Raw genomic sequence first — 27,291 nt, 5'->3', positions numbered from 1 at the left:
TCCATCGTCCCCCCTCACTTCTCCCCGTCCTTCTTCCTCCGGAATAAACCACCAAAGAACTTCTTCTTGCTTCCCTCCTTCGAGGGAGGCGGCGCCAACCCACCGCTGCTACCAGACCGAGAAGACTCGCCAGAGACGTCCTCCCCGAGGAAAGTCCTCATGCCCACGGCGCCTTCCTCGCCGCTCCCGCCGCTGCCGCGGGACCCGGCCTCCTTCCTGTGCTTGAGCTCGGCCATGGAGGCCATCTTGCCCAGGAGGCGGGTCCGCGCCGAGGCAGGCGCTTGCTGCTGCTGCGGCAGCGGAGGCATCGGCGGGACGGGGGAGCGAGGCGACTGCAGGTTCGCCGCGGACTCCAGACGACGGACCTGGCGCGGAGGCTCAATCGTAGGCGCTGCTGGTTGTCGTTAGCACTTCTCTTCGTTTCCGGTGTAAACAGCTGGTGAATAATAAAAGAATACTTACTCGGACGGTACGACGGGAACGCCGCGACAGAGGCCGCAGGCCGCACAGTCCGGTCCTTCTTGACGCTGAAGTCGGCGCGCGTGACGAACTCCGAGCCCGTGGAAGGCGACGGCGGGACGGGAGGCGCGATGACCGGGATCGTCGTTGGAATAGGAGGCCGGGGAACCGATGAGACGCGCGCGGGCGGCTGAGAGTGAGCAATCGCCGGTCCGGGACCGAAGTCGACGTCGACAAACGTAGAAGACGCCACGGGACCGGGGGCCTCGGAGCGCCGGATCTTCTGCGGCGGCAGCGAGGGCAGCGGCTTGTTGGGCGCCGGCATGCTGGGGGCCTCGAAGCGCATGGATCTGCTCGAGCGGACCTTGCGGGGAGGCGGGCGGCGGGTGGGCGTCTCGACGTCGCGGGCGTTGTCGTCGGGGGAGTCGTCCTGCGGCGGCGGCGGCACGAGCGAGGCGGAGCGCGGGGAGAGGACGTCCTCCATCTCGCGGTTGAGCTCGTTGCCGATGTCCGTGATGAGCCTGGAGGTGGAGCGGACGATGGTGGTGGTGGTGCCGGTTGGCGGGGGGCTCTTCATCGCGTTGAAGCGGAGGGGTTGAGGGTACGCTTGCGAGGCGGGGATCTGGGCTAGGTCTGCGACTTCTCTGCGTCTGCGGACTTTGAGGGATGGGAGTTCTGCGTCGGCGGCGGTGGATTGCTGGGTGGAGGAATCTCGTCTGTTGGGGATTGTAGACTTGCGCGCGCGGGTGGAGGAGCTGACGACGGGGGAAGTTGCTGAGGATCTGAGGCCCGTTGAGGGGATGGGGGATTCCAGGACGGGATTGAGGGCTGTGAAGCGGGGGTCGCGAGGGAGGGAAGGAACGGGAACCGCATCTTGAGGGTTGTCAGCGCGAGAGCGGCGGGGTTTGCTGGTTGTTGAGCGATCTGACGAGGCTATCGAGGTGAAGGAGAGAGCCTGAGAGCGGCGTGACTCGATGGTGGAAGAAGATGTGATGGAGGGCGCGTCGGAGATTGTAGAGAAGCGGTCATGTTGGGAGGTAGACGATGAGGCTACCGAAGCAATTGAAGCCGTCTCGTGGGTGCTCCGAGGCTTGATCCGAGCCTGCATCTCCTCGAAACGGCGGGCATCAGAGTTGGTGACGGAAGCGCTGCCAACCTGCTGTCTCTCCACGTTGCGAGCACCACGGGTGTTGGCTTCCATGTAAGGGTCGTAGGTTCTGGAAGAGCGAGCATCCTGAGCGGGCATGCGACGACTGCGATTGCTGCTGCCAGAGGTAAGTATAGAAGCCTGAGAGCGACGAGTATTCTGTGAGATCTGTGATGCCTCGTTGGCGGTGTAAGTCTGGGCAACTTGGGTGTTGGGAATGTATGACACAGGCTGTAGAATTGATGAGTGATGTAGAGTTCTCGCCTGCGTTTGAGCCTCGGCAGAAGAAGGTTCACGCAGCTGTCGCGGGGTCAAGTCCTCTTCTCTCTCATCAACACTCCGCGTCAGTGGCATGAAGTCAAGAGGTGTGTTATGGCGACTGGCGGCAGGGCGATGAATGGCTGTAAGAACGCTGTCCTGTGAGTAAACAGATGAGGTGTCTGCAAAGTCCATACCACCTGCGTCGTCTGCGATACTTTGCACGACTGTCTCGTCACAAGGCTGCTGTTGCTGCCGGGTCTGAGCGTCATCCCATCTATCGTGAGTCCGAGTGTTCTGCAGTGTTGCAAAAGCATCCGTCTGCGGAGATGATGGAGAACTGCTGAGTGGGGAAACCGGCGCGGGAGGCAGGTTGGAGTCCTCATAGTCGATGCTGTTTGGCGAGACACCATTCTCATCCAGGTCAGTAGCAGCAGCGGGAGCAGGTGAGCAGGGTCTGATGACAGTACAAGAGGAGAGTGCAGATCCTGGGCGGTAGACTGCTGTGACTTCGCTGTGCGCGTCGTCGTCGAGAGAGACCTGGTCAGGAGAGGCAGGAGGCACAGCTTGAGTCTGCTGAGATGTGAAGAGGGCTGGTGTGACTGTTCTCTGTGACGAAGCGACCGATGGCGGCCGGGCAAATGGGAAGTCAGGGGGAACATTGCTCAAGTCAGCTGAGTTGAAGGTAAGCTGTTCAGGACCAGTCTGTGATTCAGCAAGAGTAGCTGTGAAGGCTCTAGTGAGAGGCGATGCACTTGAAGCTCGTTCAGATGCAACAAGAGGTGAGTACTGCTGTGTGGACTCTCTTCTGGTTCTGTTGCTGCCCAAAGAAGAAGAAGAAAGAAACTGAGGCGGAAATGAACTTGTGAACTCACTCTCGCTGCTTGTGTGAACGGCAACAAAGAAATCAGTGTTCTCGCGAGGGATAGAAGCAGTTGGGTCAGCGACAAGAGCCTTGGTGGACTGCAACAATGTTTGATCTGCTGGCACTGCTCTAGGCTGGTCGAGCTTGAAGTCATTGAGGGAGGAGTCGCGCTTGTGAGTCGAGCTGATGACAGAAGAATGTGAGCTGTTGCGAAGATGGGCTGGCAGAAGGGGTGATGAAGGGGCGAGGTTCAAAGGAAGCGGTATGAACGAACGTCTCTTTGCAGCCTCCTCATCCAAGTCTCTGGTAGCTGCAACCGGTTTCTTCTTTTTCTTCCATGCCGGATCGGTTTCTTCCACATCTGGAAGGAAGTTTCTGGTGACACCCTTGGGGAGGGAGGGGAGGAGGAAGAATTCTTTGTAGTTCTCCGACCAGTACCACGTCAGTTCCGGCTTCTGGACAGTGCACTCTTCTCCCTGCTTCTCGGCCTTGGCCTTGGCGAGGAGATACTGGCGGGCGTACTCCATGGGTGCGAGGCGCGGGCGCGCGAGGCGGAACTTGGGAGGAGGCTCGTTGGTGCCGAAGTAGACGGTCGGATGCTGGGGCTGGAGCAGGTACAGCGGCAGGTTTGAGGAGATGGACGGCGAGATGAGGTTGGACGGGCTGCGGAGCGAGGTGGCATAAGATGAGATGCGCTCGCTTTCAGACGCGGTCCTGGTTCGGCTGCGAGCGGTGCGGGACGCGGCCTCGCTGAAGTCCTGGCCGATGCGTCTCATCTCCTCGGGCGCAACGGGCTCGGAGATCTGCAACTTGGAGATGCCAGTGGCGCTCCTCTTGTTGCGCAGCTTGGTCGCGCTGGGAACGGACCTGATGGGAGTCTTGGGTCGGAGAGAGCCGCTGGATCTAGTCGGTCGAAGGAAGCTTCTGGGGACGGGCTCGGTCGGGGTTCCGGGAGGCATGCCGAACTGGTCGATAAGCTCTTTGAGGCTGGGGAGCTCGGGGGTGTCCTTCTCCATATCATTGTTGGCGACAAAGTTGGCAAAGGTCTTGACCTTTTTGAGAATGTTCGAAGGGGTGCGAGGGCGGTCGACGGGGGTATCGGGTGCCGGGGGAAGCTTCGGGTAATGAGGCATCTTGGCGGGCGTAGCCAGTATCACCGCCTTGGTGAGATCTTCCTCTTCCTCGTCGTCGGACTCCCATGTGTAAGTCGGGGTGCCGTTGTCAACCTTGGCGGGGAGGATGAGGCCATACATGGCGAGTTGATGCTTCTCCCAGCCCTTCTCCAGCTCGATGTGACGTGCCAAGGGGTGCTCGTGGAACTCTGTCTTGGAGAGGTCGTCGGGATAGAGCAAGACCGGAGGAGAGTCCCAGTCATAGGCCCACTCTCTGCCGTCAGACTTGGCGCCGGAGATCTCACGGCCTGGGCATCCTGCAAGCAGGGGAGTGGGAAGTCCAGGAGAGGGAGTCGGAGGGGGTGTCGGAGGCACGGCGGTCACCAGCGATTCTTCTTCGTCCTCGGTAACCTGAGGGGCCGGGATGGTAATGGGAGGGGGGCGGGGCCGGTCTCGTCGTAGAAATCTTGGTGGAGGTGGAGGTCGAAGTATCGTATTGGATTCCGGGGACCGGACACAGGGCCCGCTGGCCAGAGGGTAAAGAGCATCTTGTAGATTACGATCGAGGTGCGAACCATCGTGACGTCGATCGTCCAGAGGAGAAGCAGGAGTCTTTGGTGCCATTGTTGCAGGAATCGTCGAGTGAGTGTGAACAAGCGGAAGAAGAGCATCTGGTAGCGGGCCTCGGGAGGAAGCGAGGATCCGAGTGAGATGAAATCCGATCCGGGGAGACGGGATGGAAGTGTTGGCAAGTCTTCTCAGTGGTCTGGAGATGGTTAGTACGGGTATGAGATGAAATTAACGACTGAGAACTTACTGAATTCAGCAAAAATCGTCATACGACAAAAACCCTGCAGACTTGACGATGGGTTCAGGCGCAAGAAAACATCCGAGTGAGCGAGACAAAGCTGGATAAGAGCAACTTCAAGACCGACAGCTTGGAGAAGAAAATAATTGTTGTCGATAGCGAGTGGAAGAATATTGCGCGCACAAAATCAGAAAAAGAATTCGAAGTAAACAAAAAGTCTGCCTGACAGAAAGGTTGGGAAGGCACGTCGACCGGCTGGGCGCACGGGCCAGTGTACTGGTGATGCTCGGTGAGGATGGATCATGGTGTTGAAGCTGGCACAACATGCTGCCATGGACATCGACTTCGATTTACACCCTCAACAACGCGTTTAAGGACCGGAAAACTGGAATTGCGTTTCAATGCACTTTAATTACTGGTCAATACAAACATTTTGTGGGTTCGAGTGCGTGGGCACATGCGACGAGCCATCTTGATATCGTTTGGATGACAACACTGCTGCCATCTCATCGTAAAGACGAACTCGTCATCTGGGTATACTTCTAGGCTGGCGGAGACCCACTTGGGTTGAAAGCACCTCAAGAGCCCTCCCATCTTCTTGCAAAGGGCTGCCCTCAGCCCTAAAACGGAGGCTATTGATTGGTACTTTATCAACCAGCAAGTGAAGTTGACGACCAAGGCACGTGAGCCAGGGCTGAGGTTAGCCAGCCTTTCCAAGGCCATGCGGTTGGTATTTGAAGTATGTAGGCACCCGATAGGACTTCTATCGATCTGACGCGCCGAGGCTCGTCTCATAGATAGGTACTTCATGAAGCTGAGGTGGTCGTATGTACTAAGGCAAGAGCTTCGGAAGGCATAAACGAATCGCGACATGCTTCCATGGTATACGTAAGCTGCATCGACCTAGATATTAGCAAGTGAATGATATTTAGTATGCTGCAATATCGTCGATAGCTTGCCTAGTTCCCTTGATAGGTGTTCAAGACCATTCGACATGAAATATTCGGAGGAGGTAAGTACGCCGGTAATATGTCGGCAGAATATCTTGCTGTAGGCTTCTAGCAAAGAAGGGATCAATGAGATTTTAGGCAGCTGGAAATACGGACAGAAATTCAAGAAGAAAATTGTTCGAATTCCTCGAACACACTTGAATCAATGACAAAGGGCGGTCCCAAGACAAACAAAACAAACTCCACCACGTCGGCTTTGACGAAGAGAATCATTCGACGGTACTGGTTATGTCAACTTGCCATAAAATAGTACTCCTACCTTAGGAGTGCCACTCTTTACGGACCAGCCCAGAGCCCCAAATTGAAGCCATCGTGAGTTATGTCATCAGCGTCGTTGCTGCCTTTGGTGAGGTTGTCGCAGTGACGGCTCCACAGGACACCTGAATCCGGAACCAGGGGTGGAACCGTGGCACCAATCAGAAATTAGCCACCTCCCTTTCGCCTTCACCGCCCTTCAATTGGTTCTTGGCATTCTGCGTGCGCCACAACTCAATTGCTGGCAGAATTCAGCAGAGCAAGGGTGATGCCAAGGAAAAAGGACAATCCAACCGGCCAAATTGCGCAAATAGACGGCTCCCTCCCAGAGTGTCACGGTGTTCACTCAGGTCGGGTTGTGGCTTGACAAAGTGACGTCCGCCCGGTTTAGGTGGTCGCTTTGATCCATACCCAAACAATCAAAATCTCCCTCTTCCTCTGCTGTCCCATTTCGCGCACTTCCTTCCACCCCAAAACACTCACTCGACATCCATCAACAACCTACCCTTCTAATCCGAGCCGCAGCTGGCCCTGCATGCTCGTCAGATCTCTACCATGGCTTCGGTGAGCAAGGGTGCAGTTCGCGCCACGCTGCTGCGACCCTCTCGGGCCCGGTGCCAGTGGACCGGGACGCGTGGGCGCGCCTCTTGGGGGCTGCTGTCAGCAACGAGGATTCCGGCAAGCACGGCATCCGCATCAGCATCGGCGTCGGCAGCGTCGCGAATCTCATCTTCCGTCAGCACCACCTGCACCACCGCGAGGTGCTTCTCCACATATCCGCCACGAAGGACCGGTACGTTGGTGCGCGTATGTTCTTTTCTCTCGTCTGTTTGATTGGCGCGCAATGTTTCATGTTTCGCGCGACTATCATGTACTGGTGTGATGAACTGGTGGGATGAACCCGACTTGATGTCAATATCTGGCGGGCAACCTTGGACCTTTTGTTGTCTCTGGTTTCGAGGGAGCAGGGATGTTCTCTCGGTTGGCGTCTTGAGCTGCAGGCCAAGATGTGCATGTCAGATCACGCCGCCTGTGATGCGCGCATCAGATCAGGCTGTGATGCCGTGCTCACTTCTCACTTTGCTGCTTATGGCCTTGCTGCCAGGCTCGCGCATGAGAGGCTGGGCGCCGAGATATGTCGCGACTCCTGTTCTCATCTCATGCGCCTGTTCAACTTCAAGTGAGGCTATCGTGAGATGTGCCCCGCCGGTCGAACATATACACGACCTCAAGTGAGGCATTATCGCCGCCCAGTACATGTAACGGTTGTCCATTACCACCGATGGAACCATCATTCTCGATGGGCTTCATGATGATCGTAGCTGGCTGCCAAGCGACCGCGAGTCCTTGCAGTGGACGCTCATAAACGCATCGTATCACGATCACAACTGACCTCCTCAGATACACAAAACACATCCAAACAAGACACACGACAAACCACAAAAGACAACACATCAAAGTCCCAAGATGGCGGCGGTGACTCCCTCCCCAGAAAGATGCTCGAGTCCGCCGCGACGTCCTTCGCCTCGATACTCGTCCTCGCCGCCGGCTTCGCCGTAGCAGGATACGCCTACCACAAGACCTACAAGCGCATCGTTCTCAACAAGATGACCCGCGCCTTCACCCCCGGCGACCCCGTCCTCGAGCTCGCCGCCATCGGCAAGGAGGTCCCCCAGACCCCCGCCGAGGCCGACGACCGCTGGGTCCAGCGGCCCGAGCAGGCCCGCATCGACAAGATCGTCAACGGCTCCGAGGTCGGGCACTACTTCCTCATCCTCGGCGAGAAGGGCACCGGCAAGTCCTCCATGCTTATCGAGGCCATGCGCAAGATCGACGGCGACGGCGTCGCCATGTTCGAGGCCCACGCCGACCTCGAGATCGTCCGCATCCGCCTCGGCAAGGCCCTCGACTTCGAGTTCCACGAGGACTACATCGGCGGCTACTTCTCCGAGCGCGGGCCCCGCGACACCACCGCCCTCCTCGACATCGAGCGCGCCCTCAACAAGCTCGAAAAGGTCGCCCTCGTCAACCGCAAGGAGCGCAAGAAGCCCCTCGTCGTCATCATCAACCAGATGCACCTCATCCGCGACGACGAGGACGGCAAGGACCTCATCGAGCTCCTCCAGCAGCGCGCCGAGCAGTGGGCCGCCGCCAACCTCGTCACCATGGTCTTCAACACCGACGACTACTGGGTCTACGAGCGCCTGAAGCAGCTCGCCACCCGCATGGAGGTCATGTCGGTGCGCGACCTGACCAAGCGCCAGGCCATCGCCGCCCTGTGGAAGTACCGCATGAAGTACTTCAACGAGCGTCTGAGCCAGGACAAGCTGGAGGAGGTGTACGACCTCGTCGGCGGCCGGCTGTCGTTCCTCAACCGGGTTGCCAAGAGCAAAGACATGATCGCTACGTGCGACCAGATCTGCCTGGTCGAGAAGACGTGGTTCCTCAACCAGTGCTGGATCCTCGGCGCCGAGATGGACGACGACGTCATGGACCAGCAGAAGTGGGCTGTAAGTCATCCGTCTTCCACACATCTTCCTCTCGTCAGCTAACACTCACCACCAGGCCGGCGCAATGACCCTCGCCCAGGCCCTCGTCGACAAGGAGGAGGACATGGACAAGACGTACGACCGCGAGCGCGGCCACCTCCTCCCGTCCTTCCCGATGCACAAGGCCCAGCAGATCATGACGCGCTCCGACTTCGTCCGCGACATGGACCGCCTCAATCTCTTCTCCATCGCCGCCGACGCCCAGGTCCGCGCCTCCTCCGTCCCCATGCACCACGCCTTCCAGGAGATCTGCGCCGAGGAGGGCTTCCGCGACCACCTGCAAAAGACCGTCATCCGCATCGGCGACATCGAGTCCCTCGGCCGCACCCGCGAGCTCGTCGCCAAGGACCTCGTCCTCGGCGGCAAGTACGAGATCAAGCGCGACAAGGACGGCGTCGTGGTCAAGCTCGTCGAGGGCGAGGACCGCGGCATGTACGTCTGAGGCGGCGGGAGTTGTATGATGGGGACGATGACGGGATCACTGCAGAATGGAGGGGAGTGCCATTGAGGCCGGGTCTGCTGGGGATTTCTCACCAACCTGCCATCCACGCCCAGGGCATATTCCTGATATCGGACAAAACTCCGAGAAAGCTCGACATCGATGGCTTCTGAAGGATCGATAAGACGGGAACATCTGAACGGGTCCCATCCACCCTCCCCAACCAGCCTCCGCATCAACGCATGTAAAAGAAACCCCAAAACCTGCTCCTCCTCGATAGGAACCGCAAATTGTTGTAAAATAGATGCTTAGACGAGGGGGGCCGGGTTACATCCTCGGGCCCCCCATGTACGATCCGATCGTATCTGCAAAAAGAAATCCAGAATTTTTTTCATATGTAACCCCAACCGGCGGCGATTCATTCGGCTACCGTGACAAATCTCGGGTAGACAAATCAACAAACCCAAGGTGATAAACACAGTCCGATCGTGAGAAACATACACAAGAAAAGAAGGAATAACCGCTGCTACTACTGTCTCATACGGTACCGTCCCAAACCTTGGTTTCTTGGAATAACTCGCCCTCCGCCTCACACAGCCGCCCACCCCCCACCCATCCACCCATCTCGCATACTTGGACAGATCAAGATAGCGTAGATTCCCGATCCCTGCCCAGCTAAGCCGCTGCCCCCCTCCCCCGTCTCGAAATCCTCCTTCAGCACGTCCTCCTGTATATCGCGGGTACGAGGAGGGAGTGGGAGGACACACGTACCACATGTTGCTGAACAATAACCTTCCAAGAAAGCACCCGTAAGGAAGATCCCACCAACGCTCCCGAAACATCGGCATCAAAAAAAGGTCCAGAACGACCATCCCATCAAGACGCAAAACAAGCCTCACGCCATCGAAACTTCAGAAAAACTCCAATCTTCAACCCGAACTGAATTGAATTGAACCGTCACTACCCATCCCGCATCCCGCATCCCGCGCACCCGCCTCCGATTCTTCAGCGGGCTCTTCTCTCCCTCACCCCCCAAACTTGGTCAACGCGCACGGCGACAGCGGAGTCCACTCCGCCGAATCCGCTCTACCTACCTACGGATATCCGTACAGTGAGTGGCCCTTCAAACCCCCGGGGTTATTCTCGTCCTCCATCGGCCCCATAACCACCCTCGGTTGATAATCTTGCACTTGATTAAAGCTAACAAGGGCCCCGGGTCGGCCAGATTGGATAATGTAGATTGGGGGCCAGTCGCCAAGTCCCGACCCTGCGCGCGTAATAAAGATGGATAAAAAGGGTAGGAAGAGAGAGAAGCAAGCGAGCAATCGTTCCCAACTTACCCCGTAGTGTAGAAAAAGAAACGACGAAAGAAACCCCATCTGCGGAATACTTCGTCTGCAAGTGCAAGTGCAAGCAAAGTAAAGCAAGACATTGATTCGGGAGACGACCCCATCCACCCGCAGAATCTCATCCCCATCTCCTTCCGAGACCACCCCCATATCCGCTATGGAAATCCACCAAAAGGAAGCAAACAATTGCACAGCAGCGGTAGTCGATTACGGGTACACTCGGTACGGAGTATCTACATGGCTGCTACAGATAATAATGGAACATGGAACTCAAGGGCTTTCGACTGACTTGGTCCCCCATTCTCCACGTCCCCCTCGTCCTCCTACGGGCCCTAAAAAACAGAGAGAGAGAGAGATCGTAATCCAATCCCGCAGATGTAAGATGCAGAGTAAAGGAGAGAGTCACTGTGCTGTCGCTTTTAGGAGATGGGAAACTCCATGCCGGAAGGGGGGCGCAGCAATCACATAAACATATCATAATTAATTCACAACACAGGCGGCGCACTCGAGAAACCGGAAAAATGGTCGCGTATCGTGTCGTGTCGTGGCTATCAGTTTTCCCGCGGACAGCACATGGTGAAGCAACCAACGAACCGTCCAACAAAAAAAACAGGCTCACGAGTTCGGGCCCATGCAAAAGACGGCCTAACCGGCCCGATTGAGGCTCGTCGAACGGTCACAATGCGATGCGCCCGGGTTCGAATCACGGAAATCCAATTCCCTCCCGTCCCCCTTGTGCGGCACAAGACCGCGGCCACCTGAGACGGGACGCTGCGAGTTGAATGCATCATCAATGAGTCGGTCATCTGCATATGACCCATTGACAAGCAAACACGCGAACCACGTGCATGTAATCAGGGGACAATCATAGGGCGGGCAATTAGCGAACCGGGGGGGCCAGAAAAATTTGGGAGAATGGGCGCAAATGCGCCCCTGCTTGTGTATTGTTGCTCGCATCGCGGGCGGCGCATGGCCTGCCTCGACGCAATGCTCTCTCTGTCAAGTCCTCCTCCCAAGAATGCCTATATCGTATGCAAACAAAAATCAGATTCGGACACTGTCCGAGCCGCCCATCCAGAGATCGATTCCGTGATCCCCTGCCTGTGTCCCGATTACCCAAACAAAAAACTGAAATGACACGCCGACTGTGAGAACCCGACTGTGGTGGAAAAGAGACAACCTCCCAAGTAAAAGCAAGAAACGCCGACGAGTGAAGAGACATTCTGTCCGAGTAAAACAAGCCCGCCTGCGCAAGAGTGTACCGAACCCAATGCTGGCCACGAGTCCCGACCATGGAAACCAGATCTTCTTGGCGCCGGGTGCCTTCACCCTCGGCTGCCATCCGCTGTATGAAATTGCGATGCATGCGGCCTCCAATACATGATGTCGTGTCCGTTACATGCCTCATCCGACAACGCCAACTACACAAATGCCAGCCCAGATAAATGGTACGAAATGTTGGAAAATAGCGAGAGAATACAGCACGGATATACCGGCGGAAAACAATACGAGCAGGGTAAATACCCAAAGATGAGCGAGAGATGGTGGGCTGGGAGTCGAGGTGAGGGTGTTGGCTCATATGAGAGCAGTTGCGGTCCATCGCTCAAGGCACTAGAGAAGGTGCTCAGGTGCACAAGAAGTCCAGACCCTGGTTTCTTGCAACGCTTTGCCAGTCCCAGACGGAAAGCCAGTCGCCGTAGTCCATGAGGCGCCAGAGCTCCTCGAGGACTTCAAGAACCCGATCGCAGTTGCGAAGTCCAGTGTAGCCTCGAATGGATCGGACCACGGTGCGGACCCTCTCCTGCTGAGACGGATCAAAGCAGGTCGCTCCAATGACCAGACACGGCATCAGCAGTAGCGTCAACGCGGGGTCGGAGGGCTTGAAGCCCTCCATGATGGCCAACGACTCGTCAACCGCGGATGTGATGCGGTTGTCATGCTGAGGAGGGCGGCGGATCGGCGGGGGAGACGCAGGACGCTGCTCGTCGATGACGGCACAGGAACCAGCGTCCGATTCGTGCATCGAACTTGTCCTGGACGGGCCGCGAGAGTTGGGGTCCCGCTTAAGCTGCATGCTCATCGGGAATCCGGCAGCAGTGGATGGTCGGAGACCAGGCGAAGACGCACAGCTAGTAGCCGTAGACGGGCGAGAAATCTGGGAGTGGCGACGAGAAGAAGAGGATGAGATGGAAGTAGCGATTGAAGTCGCCACTGAATACACCGATGGGCGCCTCTCGGACACGGTCGGAGGATAGATGGTACGGAATAGGTGCAAAAACATCATGTGCTTGTAGACGTGTCCAACCCGGTGTCTGCTGTCGCCTGGCGGCCACATGGGCATCCACTTTTCGATTGCCTCCTGGATTTCCTGGGCCCGGTATAGGATGTGATAGTTCACAACCGTCTCAGATCCTCGGTAGACGTTCTCGCGGATGGTGTTCCTGATTGTGGTAATGTGGCAAAGGTACTGGAAGAGGCCATCGGCAACGCCCAAAAGGCGAGGTGACTCGATGGGAACTAGGGGGCTCCAGTCCTCGGAAGCAAGACGAGGGCCGTCCATGGAAGGATGCCACAGCAGCTCGTCGGCATAAATGTGATACTGGAAGAACTCCTGAATGAAGCTCAAGAAGACGGTGTCTTCAGGAGGAGTCTGTTGAATGAGCTCCTTGTAGCCTCGAAGGTGGACCCTGTGTTCTCCATGAGGGTTGCCTTCAATGAGCGTTGTGATGAGAAGACAGAGCATCTGAGCGAAACGAGCGGATGAGATCGTCTGCCCATCGGCGTCTTCTTCTGCAGAACGGCGAATGTCGGCGTAGAACGACTCCATTGCTGCCTTGTGATGATAATCAGATCTCTCCTGCAGCGCTTCCCGGCTAGTTGTTGGGTTCTGTTGAAGTAATTTGGCACCATACGGGGTGTCAAAGTCGATGTGCTTGCTGCTCATGGCCAGAATTGAGTGCATCACACCTTGGTGGAGATTCGCCAAAGGGAGAATAATGTCCTTGAAGGCGTTCTTGGCCTCTCCCTCAACGGTCAGGACGTTGCTGAGGTGGACGCCGTAGTGTCTCCAAAATAACTTGTCCTCAACGGTGTCAACACCGTTGAACAAGGGCTGCATAGTGAAGACGACCGAGTCTTCTCCAGTGCGATCTGCAACGCTGTTAGACATGATAAGCAGGAACGGTAGTCAAGAGCACACTCACCATCGCAGGCTTTCTCCTTGCCGCTTCTCCAAAGCTTCTTCTCGTGATATCCTTCGCAAACGACGGCATTCTTCTCACAGTTCATACCTGACAGAACGTTAGATTTTCCTACGACACATTGCTCGGGCTGCTTACATCTCGGCTTTGCTTCGTCGCACTTCTTCTTCCTTCTGCGGCAGGTAATGCACCCGGTCTTGGATCGTCCTTTGGTCACCTTGCTCGGGTTCACAACAGGCCCCAGCGGGTGCTTGCGAGGTCTGCCACGGGGTCGCTTCTGTTTCGGTTGGGTGCTGGAGGGTGAAATCAGACCTGCCTCGGCTGCGTCGAGAGGCGCCTCCTTCACATCGTCCAGCTTAAAGTCGTCGTCTAATGGTTCGAGTTTGGGTAGAGTGAGGATGTCGTCAGAGCCCTGTTCCCATACAATATCGTTGTCAGCATCGTCTCCGTCGAAGGCGTCGGCGTGGGCGGTGCTCCAGGAATCAGTGCAGGTCGAGGAGGCGGAGTGTACCATTGTTGGGGCGCAGGAGTGATCCATGGTCGCGATGTCCATGCCAGTACTGACGGGAGAGAGCTGGCCGGTATGGGAGTTGGTAGTGGTGGTGTTCATCCAAGCAGCCGCTTGGGAGGTAGGCGAGTGTGGGAGGAGCATGTTGTCGGTCATGTTGTCGTCTGAAGAGTTGCTGTGGTTGTCCGACCAAGAGATATCACCCTCATCCGAAACGGCAGACAGAATAGATTCCATGGCTCGTCAATAACGAGACCATGCCAACACGGAAAGTGCCAATACGCGTGCTGTTATGCCAGTTGCCAACGGGTCGAGGCAAGCAAGGCGGTGGCGGGTAGTCGAGACTGGGTGGTCGATCAGATATCAAGACCAAATGCCATAGGATGTCCTAGGAGGCGAGGTGGAGAGGCAGGCGACGGCAGGCGGTCTCACAGTCGACGACGGACGAGACTCGGATTCGACGAAGGTGAATTTGTCGAAGATCAAAACCGTGACGGACGGCTCATGAAGAAGGAAAAGGCTGATCGCTGAGGAGCCGGCGTGGAATGGAGGGGCTGAAGTGGGTGGAGAGATGATCGCTGGGTCTTATTTGGAAACCAGCTTGCCGTCGAGAGGAAGTGGGAAGGAAGATGAGGGTCGCACGTCGTTGGACGACAGGACATGGGCCAGCCGCTTTCGAGGGGCGGGATATGCACATATATCTGCAGATAGGTGCGCTGCTAGTGGGTGGGAAGTCGGGACAGCGACAGGGTCTGTCTGGAGGAGCGAGGACGACGTGCAGAGAATCGATGTTTCTCCCACACGCACTAAAGGTCCCCTAGCACCTTAGCTCCCCACATGCAAGGTGTGCACGACGGACGAGTTGGAGGGGAGTATTGTTTCCCATACGATGGATGGACATGGGCGGATAAGAACGGTGTGGGATGTGAGGTGAGGTCTCACGTCGTACCGGCAGTGCCAAGAGCAGAGCACCCCGTCTGCTCCTCCGCCCCCAGGCCGGCCAGGTGCTGCGGTGCCGTCGGTGCCGTGAGGCAGATGATGCTAATAAAAAGAGAACACCAGCCCGGTAAGTATCGTATAATGAAAAAGGGAGCGAAAGCACGGCGGAATTGCTGTCAGCTTGGCTGTCGTCGACGGTGGATGGCATGTGTGGAATTCTGGGGCCTGCTTGGCGACATCTCTCCACTTGTGGTGCAGTGTGGTGCGGTACATGATGCTTCTTCTGTCGACGAGTCGAGTCGAGCGAGTGTGAATGAGCGAGCGAGCGAAGGAGAGACGATGGATGCCTCTCGTCGTCGTCCTGTTTGCTCCTGCGCCGTACAGCCCGCAGTCCTGTCAACTCCTCTCTAGTGTCCCTCCGGTCTCCAGTCTGTACTTCCTCGCCGACCCTCGCCGTCCATCAGCCCTGGTCGTTGCTAGCGTCGTGTGGCCGGACCCCCCTGCCAGCGACAGAGAGGTACCGTCATGTACTCAAGGTCGCTACCCGCACATCACATCCCCACGATGCCTCGAGACGTTGTGATTCGTTGTCGTAGAATTTCTTCTGCTATTGACAAGGGTCGTCTTAGCCAGAAAATGGACTGTGCGCACCCCCCAATCAAGTCATGCTCGAAAGAGTGTTGCAGCGCGGAGACTCCACTGTCGTGGGAGAATCCAAGGTGAGGGTGGAGGTAGCGAACGGTGCAGTGAGTGCTTGGTTCGTGTTGGAGACTCTGATGAAGTATGGAGTACCTACAATGCGCTCGATGGGATGCGTGCACGTCGAAAGGAACCCTGTTCAGCAATGATGATGAGATGCAGAGATGGGCCATGGCCGACCCTGAATCACGACTCATGGGCCATATGTATAGGGAAGACCAGGGCCACGATGAGGCTGTCGCGCCATCGCCCAGGGATGCTTCGGGATTACGGCGTCTCTTGGACCATTGACTGACGGACGACGTGACCAAAGTTGGCGAAGCGGACAATGTCGACAGTAAGACAAGGAGGTTGCATCGTATCGTGTCGCGTCGTGTCAAGAAAGTGTGGGGGAAAGAGGGGAGGTAGAGACAGTGAGCGGAACTCGGAGAGAAAAAAAAATAGGTCGACGGACGAGGGTTGAGATTGAGGGTCGTGGATCGTCAAGGTGAAGTTGTCCGTGTCTTGATTTGTCTCATTTTCTTTTTTTGCTGGTGTCCGAGGTGTCGAATCCCCAGTCAAGAGCATTCGGTTCGCGGAATCGCGGTATGTAGAGTGGTCCATTTCGGGCACAAAACGAGTCAATGTTGGCCGGTACTTGTTCGTATGTGTCGGAACAGTGGTGCGTAGCAGAGGCTGGCTGTACCATGATATCATGGTGGGTTTTGGCAGCGAGGGTCACGCTTCTGAGGCCTGTCTGGTGCATATGCAGGCGGCCTGATTTGGAAAACCGATTGACTCTCTGAGCCCAGCGTCTCCAGAGTCTCTCGACTGCGGCGAGCAAAGGTCGTTCCAACAGCAGCGGGCTTAGAGCCAAGGTGCCTGATCTTGGGGGCGGAATCTTGTCGACGGAAGATGGCCTGGTGCGGTGTAGAGGGAGGGTGGTGATGGTTGCCATCCCATCGAGGAGGTGACGGTGTGTGATGGACGGCACTGACACTGTCGTCGACCAGTCACAGGCTCAGGCGCACGTTGGGCGGTGCCGGAAGATCTGTCGTCTCTTCGGCGCCTCGTCCCAAATGCCGTGCCGTGGGAGTGCGTGAGATGGGAATGGGCAAGGGGATCGGCCGGTGGATGCAATGCGTCTGTTCTCTCCTCGATCCATTCCATCCGACCAACCCCCAACCACGGAGACGCCTGCGGTGTGCAGGTGCTACTGCTGGGTCGGCCGGAGAAACTGTCGCAAGTGCCTGAGGTCTGCAGGAATGGTTCACTGGTTCGGTCCTTGGGCAGAGACACATGGCCGGCGTAGTGGAGCCGAGTCTGAATGCGAGATCTGACTCCTTGGACCATGGCAAGGTGAAGCAAGGCGAGGCAGAGGCAGGCGGGTGCTGGCGCTGCATCGATCTAGGTAGGTACTCTGGAGGTATGTCGAGACTCGACTGGAGAGGCATGTCGTCTCGTTGGTCGAGTCGAGGGCAGGATTTGCCTCATTGGAACCTGAAACTTCTTTGGGGTCGGCTTGACTCTGGGGCCGCAGGCGTAGCCGCAGCGTCTGAGTCTCCTTCTCTTTCTTTTTGCGTTGTCATCGCGTCGTGTCGAGTTGTCACTGCAATGCGCCGTGCTGGGCCGGCTTGGATTGGTTGTCTCTGGACTGGGCGGACGGGGTGGCCGGGGTTGGTGCCGGGATTCAGACAGGATCTGATGGGATTGATCGTCGGGGTCTCTGGAGGCGTCGTCGGGAATAGGGCTTGGGAATTGGCAGAATTGTTGTACGGATTAGACGGTATCTAGGATCCAGGTACGGTCCGGCGTCGTGGTATTGATGGTAGCCGAGGCTCCGTGAGACAACAAGCGCGAAGGCATGTATCGAACGACAAATGGCGAGCTTTGACCTCTTTGCTGGAGTATTGGAGTCGGTGTCGCCTGTCGGTCGGAAGAGACTTTAATTAGAGCGAGGATCTAGTGTATTGCTGGTGGTGCTGAAGTGCAGAGAAAGTTGAAATGTGCGGGCCTTTCGGACGTGACCCTGCGCCGACGGGCGACCCTGACCCATCAAATGATTGAGCTAGAGGACGAGGTGCAGGCAGCTAGCACGTTAGCTACGCCGTAGACATGCACCTGCCAGGAGGGATTGAGGAGACGGGAGGGACTTGTCAATGCCAAATGGTGAGGCGACGATGCATGTTGTGTTGTTGCTGTCAGGCAAGGCAAGGCAAGGCAAGGCGTGCAGCTGTTGGGAGAGTAACGATGAAGATGATGGAGAGAGGAAGGTGGTGACTTTGATGTGTCATTGGTGATTTAGCGACGAGGAATCAGATGGAAGAATTTTCTCTTTCCCTGACTCCCTACTGTTGAGGGGAACATGTTCGTTCTTTCCATCTCAGTCGCTCCAGTTGTTCCATGCAGCTTCTATTTTTCCATTCGTGAGGCAGGTAGTTACCTACGTGCCGGCTCAGGTTGCGCCTTCCTGAGATGGCTTAAGGCAGAGAGAGACTTAGGTTGGAACGGGATGTTAAAGTTCCGGTACGTACTTCTTCCTATCCTGGGCACCCGAAGCTTTTTGCAGCGTACCTCAGCACCTTGATAGCTCCACGATGGAATGGGAAAGCGTTACTCTTCTCTGACTTCTTTTTCGCTTTCTTATCACAGCCTAGGCCTTCGATTCCGAACCTTTCCCGCGCCCGCAACTTCCGTGCTCCGAACTTTACTACCTGGGGAGAGTAAGTAACGCCCGTCCACATCGCGTCCCCGTTCCCGGCCTTATAGCCTCAACGGTGCTGTCCATCCATGACCTTGACGACGGCTGCGGCTGCTCGATCGCACAGATTTACGTGCGTCCCTTCCCTTCCCTTCCCTTCCCGTCCTGCCAGCAACCTAGGTAGGTACCTTAACGTCTTACGATGCACTGTGCACCTGGCGCACTCGGCTGCAACGACAACCCATCGACTCCACTGTCAGCCGCTGTCGATGGGCCCCACAGACCATTTGGAGGTCCATGAGTGGGTGGAATCAAAAGTGGAGTGATTGTCTGTGGTTGAGATTTGAGAAGGAGGGCCCCTCTGCACTGTGGAGCATGCACTCAAGACCCTTCCTTCAGTGTTCCTTCCTCTTAACCAGAGATCGACCTGCGAATGCCTTCCTTCCTCAGAAGTACCTCAAGTACGTACCTCTGTACCCCTGCACCTGGCGGCTCTACTTTCACATACCCTGCCAGCTGCCAGCACCCATCCCTTGTTCTTTTCCTCTCCTCACCTGGCACCTGGTCACTTCTCTTGCTCCTTGTCCGGAGACAACTCCGTTCTGTACCTGACTCTCCGAAGAGAGAGCAAGCACAAACTCCAAGTCTCGCCCTCGACAAGGTGAAGCGAAGGAGACATCGTGACAACTTCGTTTCTTCCCGTCCCCCTGTCTCGAGCCCCTTCTACCTACATTGTGGTGGACTCGACTTCTCGCAGCTTACCAACCGGCGACTCCTCATTACGAGACAATACGCCTGGAGTTGAAATGGAAATTGGAGACACCGCCATTGATTGCTCAGGACTCAGGACTCAGGAGCCAGGACTGCACCTGCACCGGGCTTGCGGCTGGGATCCTTCTCAGGCCATTCATTCTTGGCTGTGGTGTCACTGTCACCCATCAGCACCCTAAACAGAGACAGCAGCACCCGTTATGCAGCCAGTTGCAGCAACCACAACCCGCAAACAGTAATCCAAACCGTCAATCTCGTCGGAGCCGGACGCCATCCCGACGACGGGTTTCCTCCTCTTCTCTTCCCCAATTTCCCTTCCCCCAGTCAGGCAGGCGTTTAACCATTTCATTCCAACAATCTCATCTGTCGCGCGCCGACCTCGTCCTCGAACTCACCTGGCGCATCCTATCCTGACCAACGGCCATTGACCGAGGTGCAGTCCCTCCAAGACATGCCCAGAAACATCCCAGCAATTATCGGACCGTGTGAGCCCTGCGTCTGGGGCGCGCCAAGCCGAGGAACTTCTGCTTTACGATGTTCATCTGCCACTGCCACGCCTGTCTGGGGCTGGATGCCACGGCGGAGGCTCACGCTCACCTCCATGGCAATTCTCAATTCGCGATACACCCTAGGGCGCTCCTCCAGGCTCCGAGGCTCCTCCTTTGCACTACGAGCACAGAGCACGGAGCACAGAGCACGAATACACGCCAGCGTTGGCGCAGATCTTGGACCATTCATACCAAAAGAGACTCGGTTTCCAACGACATTGCAGTCCAACGGAGCCGAGGCCACTTCTCTCCATTCCTGAGCGCTGTGGCATGGACAGCCTGACACGATTGTCTCACTCCCTCCGGTACGCGGCTGGTCATTTGTCGGCGCTTCTCCGACGACGACCTCTACACGCGCCGGCGGCCAGACATATCCGCACCGCCAACGCGGACCAGTCCAACTCCAACCTCTGTCGTCGGTGACAAAGCCGCTCAATATCCGATTCCTTGCAACGGCACGACGGGCACCAAATCACAGTGCCTGGTTTATTCAACTACCATCCTCCGCCGGTGCAACACGGCGCGGCGCTCGAGTCATCTAGCCGCGTCCGTCTCGTGCAGTCGGTCGTCGTTGGCCTCTCTCTCCCGTAAATCGCCGATCGAGCAGATCTTTGTCTCTTTCAACCTTGTCAGTGTCTCACGCCTCGGCCGGATTTGGGCCCGTCGCGGCTTCTCAGAGACTCAGACCCTCTGCTGCTCGGCTATTTATCGCAATCCCGGGTTGCATGACCAAAAAGCAAGCTGCCCGTCGAGAAACCGAGAGCCCACGAGACCTATCCAACAGACCATGTCTTATCACCGACTCGGTACCTAGTCTGGCGTACAGTGTGTACAGTCCCGATTACGGGTTTGCAGTATCTTCCTTGGTCTCCTCCCACTTCGGCACCAGCCGTGCCTCAGCTATTCACCCGCTTTCCGAGCCACCGAGCGGCGAGGGCTTGACTGCCATGGGAGGAACGTTACGGATAGAGTCCCACTCGTGCTGTTTCGATCCTTTCAATCACCGTCGCCCCCGTGGAGACCAGCTACGTCCCGTGGAAAAACAGCTTTCCCGCCAGCGAGGCATCAGACGACCAGTCGCACACTATCCCAGATGTGACGAGTCCGCATCGAGCCATGTTCTCGAATTGATTGAGTTGTAGTATCGCAGACGACCGTCTAGATACCGAGGGAGTAATCTTCTCCCAAAGCCTCCGCCCAAATCCAATCACCGAGCATCTCCGACATAACGCAGCGAATCCTGGGACCGAATCCTGGCCATGAGGAAAGCAACTTCGCGTCTGAGAAATGAGAGCAGCCAATGCACCATCACAGATCGCACGTCGCTGTCTTCTCCTGCGACATGTCTGATTGGATGCTGGGCGCTCCAATGATCACTACTCTCCCACTCTCGGCAAAATGCTCAGCTTGAACGGCATATGCGCCGAGCCGTTTGCTTCAACCGGGAGGGGTCGCGTCCTAATTCTACCTCCTCATCCAGGCCCCGGTCGTCCTCGGCGCAGGCGCTCTCGTGAATGGTAGTGCGCCCCCACGCTTACAACAAAAGCATCGTCTCCAAGCTTTCGTTTACGTTGCCAGTTAACCCGACGAAGGGGTCGACTCTCTGTAGAGTTAAGCGGCGCATGCGACTACCGAACTCTCCGTCTGTGCCATTTTCCCGAACTTCGGTGCATCGCAACAATGTACGTCGAGTTAGGCTAAACTCTTGATACCCACGCGCGCTCGGCCATCTTTCCACACTACACATGGCGCTGCCCGCTGATCGTCTTACGAATGCTGCAAGTCTCGTGGGTGTACTTGTCAAGGGTCTCAACCCATGGACAGCCACGATGGCTTCAATGGACAGGCCTTTCCCATGCTCAATTCGGGTCTCGACGCAGGGACAGCCACCGGGGCGTACGCGTTGTCTTGCGAGTACGGGTATTGCTTACGCCGCGATGTACTTGAATCCTAAGCACTTCCGACAATTCACTACTACTATGGTAGGTTGTTCAGCCATCAGATCAATACCACGATCTTGACATGCTGACCCAGTGTCTAGGCACAAATTTCGTCACAATCACTCTTTCAAATCGTCAGGGTAGTCGAGGTCCGAGAGCCCAAGTCGGAAGGATTTCCATCTAAACCAGAACAAGCTATCCGTAGCTCGCTGGATTCGCCGACGACTGAGCTGCACGAGACTTCTCATAAAAGTAGCGTACCGCGGATTCTACATTGCCCTGTTTCTCACCCAACGACGTCCAACACCGATCCATCCAGCGTCATCAATTGCAAATGAGGTCTCAAGTCTTCAATGATCGGCTTCCCGAATGTGTGAACACATTACTCAAGGCTCATCAAGACGGAATGGATGCGCGCCTCCATCCCCAGGATCATGACAGAAGCCCGCCTTGAGCTCGTAATAATCAGCGCCACAGGCAGTACCATAGCAAGGTACATACTTCATCGTCCAGGGTTGGGACGAGTGGCTGAGACATGCATGCAACTCCTGCTGGAGGATGGCGGACGAGGGGACCTAGACTTTTCCCCGCCTGTCGAAATCTGACAGCGACTTGTCGGTTTGCCTAACACGGGATTCCAGACGTTAGGGGGTCCTGGTCCAAACTGAGGCTCATTCGGACTTCACGGGGCGCTCAGTGGTCCAAATCCCACGATGGCGGCTTTAGAAGGTGCAGCAGTACGCCAGGTAGGCCGGACTCTCCAGCATCAATTCAGCAGCATATCCCAGCCTGCCGTCATATATCGGCCATATATCAATACAATGAAGCTACTGGACAATGAGGTCGAAAGAGGATTTGATTTTTCCACATGCCGAACCCGGCGGCATCGTCACTCTGAACAGGAAGATCACAGCACAATCATTGTCGACCACCGCCTGAACCACGACACAGCCTGTCCGGTCCAAAAACGTTCAAGGCCGGAAACGCTGCGGCGGACCGTCTGATAAACGTGCGACTCCCAAAGCAACAAAGGGCCCCGATGACTTGAATCTCAACGCCCGAGCGCGAGGCTTGGACCGTTGTTGGATCTAGCTACTTCCCGTCTCTTTTTTGACTTTCGCGAGACGGTGCGTGCCGTCGACGGCTGGTATCCACCAACATTGGACCATCATCAGTGCGCAATTGTATCCAATCTACGTATGACTTGCCGCCTGTCCGCACTTCACACAAGTTCCACGTACGGATATGGATCATGGCTGGCTTGTTGAGATCAATCTCGATGTTGGTCTTGACCTCCTCTCAGCGTGGTCCCTGAACGACTGAATCTCCAGGACTCGTCTGCAGGACCCACGATGGTGCAGGAGGTGCGGCGTCGGTGAGGGGCTAATAATGTGCTGTGCTGTGCTGTGCAGCGCAGCAGCCCGCTTTGCTTCCTGTCTGTCATTCGGGAGCCTTGAGGGGAGAGTTTCGGGCTGATGCAATCGCTGCTGGTCAATTCCACAGAGAGACGGGAAATCAGCTGGAGAAACCCCCATTGCAACCTCAGTCGGGCTCACAGCGGAACCACAGCTTTCTCACATCTCCAACCCTCACCTGGCCCAACCCTAGATCCATGGTCCAATAACGCAATCCCTAGCCATGCCCCTCATGGTTAAGAGAAGCTAAACCAAAGACTCGTTAGCGGGAGAAGAAGAGACACACCCAGCGAGTACTTGGAGGTACTTTGGACCGCACCCACCAGCATCTCGGCGCAACCCTCCAGTCATTGGTGCGCATTCGACTCGCCTGCGATTCACCTTCCTAGCCCTTGGCGGCTTTGGTTACTTGACTTAGAATGTGGGGTCTCTTCTTCCTTAACTCTTGTCCGGCAGGCATCTTGATTGTGGTTCGTCGCTCGTCAACTGAGCGTCTCCATCCTCAACCGAAAAGGGTCCTTTTGGAGGACCTGAGACCCTCCATACCGCTGCAGAGCCCGCTGCAGACTCGGGGATTTTCGCAGGGAACGAGATGGTGGATGATTCATCAGAGACACCAAATTCGCACTCATCGGCAGTTTCTGCCCTCTCCATCGCCTGCCTCTTTGTCGATTCTCAACTTTGGGGGCTGAAGAATTGAGCATGAACGAAGCTCTCGTCATTCCACCTCATGATCGCTCACGACACCGCGGATAATCCCCACACGAGTCGTGTAGATCTTCAACAACCTGCTTTTGACGCAGGCCTATGCCTGCCTGTGTCAAGGGTCCGGAGCTCTCTCTGGTGCACATCTCGGCCGACCACCGCGTCAGCTTCGTTGCCCTTCGTTATTCTCGTGGGTTCGGTATCTGCTACGTAATATAGCTTTCCCTCGGCGTTCAGGGAGTTGGGAACGACTGGTCCTCTATCTTAGACAACCCATGCCTCACACATCGGATGCGACATCACACCGCCAGATTGGGCGCGCACCATGTTCCTGGACCGACGGCTTCGTGAAGACAGGCAGATGCCAACATAGCGGCAGCGCCGTCCGATCTTCGTCGTCAGAACACGCGAGCTGCCGTTGAGACCGAGATCGAAACAAACCTTGAACCAGCTCCAAACGCACGGAGTAGCAAGCTTCTTTTGGTGGACACCAGCCATCTTCAGCCGGCGTCGACCCACGGTCTTCCTGGCATATTTCCTTCACCATACTTCCCGCAAGTGTCAAGACGGGTTGAGAGATCGGCTACTTTGACTGAGGGAGGCGATGCTAGTTCAGGCAAGGCGTTGAGCAGAGTCGCTTCCCACAGTCTATTTGCAGCACAGACCCGCGCAATCACGAGCTCCGCTGTGGGAGCGGCACGCAAGGCTCACGGGGGCAGGGATTTGGCTGTTAATCAGCTGGGTCACCAGAAGAAGTGATTCATGCCAATTCGACCAACCACCGCTCTCAAAGGTTCGTCTGGGCGAGTCTCTCGCGTTCAATGGCCTTGCTCGATCGACAATTAGCGTGTGAGGGACAGGGCGCAGGCATCGAGCGGTGTTCACCTCGTCTTACCATTTGAAATGTCGGGTCGTCGCGAAGCAGGAGTGTCCCAGCGGGAAAAGTCGGTGTCTGGCATGTCTAATCCAAAGCCTGGACACGTTGGTTTCGTAGCAGGGAATAAGCCAATTCCAGATTTCTGGGGAAAGGAATCCCTTGATGGCGCATCATCCACGCTGCGCCCCGCCATCTTCAACGACGACATCCACGTAATGGCGGCGATGACGGAGATGGCCAGCAGACACAGCCCACGATGCGGGTTCTAACATCGTCCCAGGGCTCCAGATCAAACTTTTCAGCTGGGTAGGTTTGTCGAAGGGCCTCAGTTTGCTTATTTCCAGGTTTTCGTCACGTCTGAGCCAGAGAATGCCAACGCGAGCGCCTCCTAACCGCCAGCCATGTCTAGGTCGCCTCTAGTTCGTTCATAATGGTGGTGTCCAAGAGAGACTAGTAGCTACACACGTTAGCTCCTCGAACGCCCAAACCTGCTTCGGAAGCTACCTCACCGTGTTGTTCCCGTCATCGGTCAATCCGAACAGGAGGACAGCAGCATGTGCCAGAAACTGAGCGAGAGACAGATATTCCCGCCGACCAGTCTCCTTTGTTCGTGATAGCGACGGTATTCATCCCATTCGACTCACGCAGCATGCAGCAGATCTCCCGCACTCTACAGGATCTAATCTCGATCACCAACATCGGGGTGCCCACAGCCATCTGCCCAACGCCTCCGCCTCTCGAACAAGTATTCACCTGGCGGCTCTCCAACGACATGCTGTGTCGGCATCGAGGCAGTGGAAGTTCACATGCATGGATACCTGACTTTACGTATTGCAGTGCGGCTTTTGCAAGCTTGCGTGTGTCATGTCGCTAGGCAGGCAGCTCGAGCATACCGAAGAGGATGATCGACGGGTTGCAGCGGTCGTCTAATCGCCGCTCCCTGGCACCTCACCACCAAGACGACCTCGTCTCCGTACAACCGGGAGACGTCTATCCAATTGCCGAACATGTGGGTATGGAGTTGGTCAAGCGTCAGCGATGTGTTCTCGGAACAGGCCAGAACGAGGTACGGTCGCAATGAATCCTCCGTCCGAAAGACGTGCATCATGATGGATCTGCCGGGCTCTAGAAACGAAGTTGGTGGGTGCATCGCTTGCGCCTCTCAAGCGCGAAAGTAAGCATGGTGTCACAAGCCCGCATGCACCCCTTTCCTAGGAATCCAGGTCAGGGCATCACCTTCTGATCCTGCAGTTTGCCAAACAAACGCAGTCTGGCTCTGCGACTGTATTACACCTTCTTTGGGCCTGTATCGGTCGATGCTGCCATAGCCCGAGTCTCGACCGTCAGCATTTCCTCCTACGGATGTGGCACGGTAGGTGGCCAATGAATCTGATTCGGCTAGCGGCCGCGGCGTGTGAAAGACAGCCTTGTCGGGTGACACAAGCTGTATTTCGGAGGTTATCAAGTACGACTTGTCAGATCTCAAACATGGTCTCTGCTTATGGAACTCCCTTATCATGGCCAGTCTTGAGTAATCAACCGTCCATGACACATCCGCACCGAAGCGGCCGACTGTTTCCGATCCTCCTCCGGCAGGGCAGCAGCAGATGACGAGTATGGTCGGTTTCCTCTGCGGCAACCCAATATGATGGTGGCGCATTCTTGCCCTGGATCAGTTCAGTCACCCGTCCACTTGACCCGGCAGGTGATCTATCACCACGACGCCTTGACGACACCTCTCCCCTGATTTGTGGGTTACACCATCTAATCGACCATGTATCTTTGCACTGGCGTCTTTCATGTGAAGCTAGTAGCTCACCATCAACATGGCTTCGCGGGGATCCAGCCTGCGACGTCGTCCGCCGCGCAGCTTGTTTCTGTTTATGAGACGCGGTCGACGCCTTCAGACCTGTCAGCCAACAACCGGCCGCCGGCGACGAGGCAGCCCCAAGGCGATGGGTCACTGCAGCTCTGAGACATCAGCACACACATGCGCCTAGCTCAAAGTCTGATGTTCCGTCGCCCTGGATGTGCGAAGCGGTTTTCGACACCCTTGGACGGGTGGCGTTCACGTCGGGATTGGAGAAGGTCTGGACGTGACGATTGGCGGCATTTCGCAGGCGGGCGAGAATCACCTCCGTCGGGTGCCGGTGCCGTGATACTCCGGAGGCCGTCATCGAAAGTCGATTACCTACATGCTCGTTTTCTTGCTTTTTCTTCTCCCCAGTATGCGCACATAGTGGCGTGCGACCCCAGAACCTTGCCGAGCAGCACAAACACATGCCCCCTGCGTCCTTGTTTCTCTGAAGCAGCTAATCATTTCTTATTCCAGTCTCTCCTTCGTCCTGTTTGAACAGTCTCAACATCGTGCCGCGGGAAACCGCAGCCATCTCGACGTTTTCGTCCGCCGACATGCTGTCTCATCAGCACGACCGGGGGTTCGACATTGAAAAGTAGGGACATGGAGATCCTGGGGAAAGTGGATGAGCGTTGATCACAACCTCATGTCGCCAGCCGTTGTCCTGCGGCGCGCGGGCTGGGCTTGGCTGTGCTTCACCGGTCTTCCAGGTCGGGAGAGGCTTGCATCTGAGCGGCGCCGGTGAGGCGTCGGGAGCTGGTATGCCAGCGTCTGGGATACATGACCGAATGCTGGGAGAGACTGGTCCAGGCTGGGCCAGAGGTGAATAGCGTCGTTTCTCGCCATGTCTGGTCTTGCGGGGTTGATGGTATCATGAGGCGGGGGGGACAAGTCAGGCCT

The 27,291-nt window shown here is 56.4% G+C and overlaps 3 protein-coding genes across 3 annotated transcripts; 1 reads left to right on the top strand and 2 right to left on the bottom strand.

The window, feature by feature from the left end:
• Positions 1–14: 14 nt before the first annotated feature.
• Positions 15–4,465, bottom strand: CkaCkLH20_11806 (uncharacterized protein; the record flags this gene model as incomplete). Its single annotated transcript, XM_038894520.1, has 2 exons — positions 15–394; positions 463–4,465. The coding sequence occupies 2 exons, from the start codon at positions 4,463–4,465 to the stop codon at positions 15–17; spliced, it is 4,383 nt and encodes a 1,460-aa protein (XP_038740165.1).
• A 1,339-nt stretch (positions 4,466–5,804) lies between these two features.
• CkaCkLH20_11805 (uncharacterized protein) lies at positions 5,805–8,905 on the top strand (the record flags this gene model as incomplete). Its single annotated transcript, XM_038894519.1, has 4 exons — positions 5,805–5,889; positions 6,440–6,721; positions 7,316–8,424; positions 8,480–8,905. 4 exons carry the CDS (start codon positions 5,805–5,807, stop codon positions 8,903–8,905), a joined length of 1,902 nt encoding a protein of 633 aa, XP_038740164.1.
• Positions 8,906–11,875: 2,970 nt separating this feature from the next.
• CkaCkLH20_11804 (uncharacterized protein) lies at positions 11,876–14,115 on the bottom strand (the record flags this gene model as incomplete). The annotated part of the gene is made up of 3 exons (XM_038894518.1): positions 11,876–13,401; positions 13,455–13,541; positions 13,590–14,115. 3 exons carry the CDS (start codon positions 14,113–14,115, stop codon positions 11,876–11,878), a joined length of 2,139 nt encoding a protein of 712 aa, XP_038740163.1.
• Positions 14,116–27,291: the final 13,176 nt, after the last annotated feature.

Source organism: Colletotrichum karsti, assembly GCF_011947395.1.
Source record: "Colletotrichum karsti strain CkLH20 chromosome Unknown Scaffold51, whole genome shotgun sequence".
Lineage (NCBI taxonomy): Eukaryota > Fungi > Ascomycota > Sordariomycetes > Glomerellales > Glomerellaceae > Colletotrichum > Colletotrichum karsti.
This window is presented reverse-complemented; position numbering and strand designations above follow the sequence as displayed.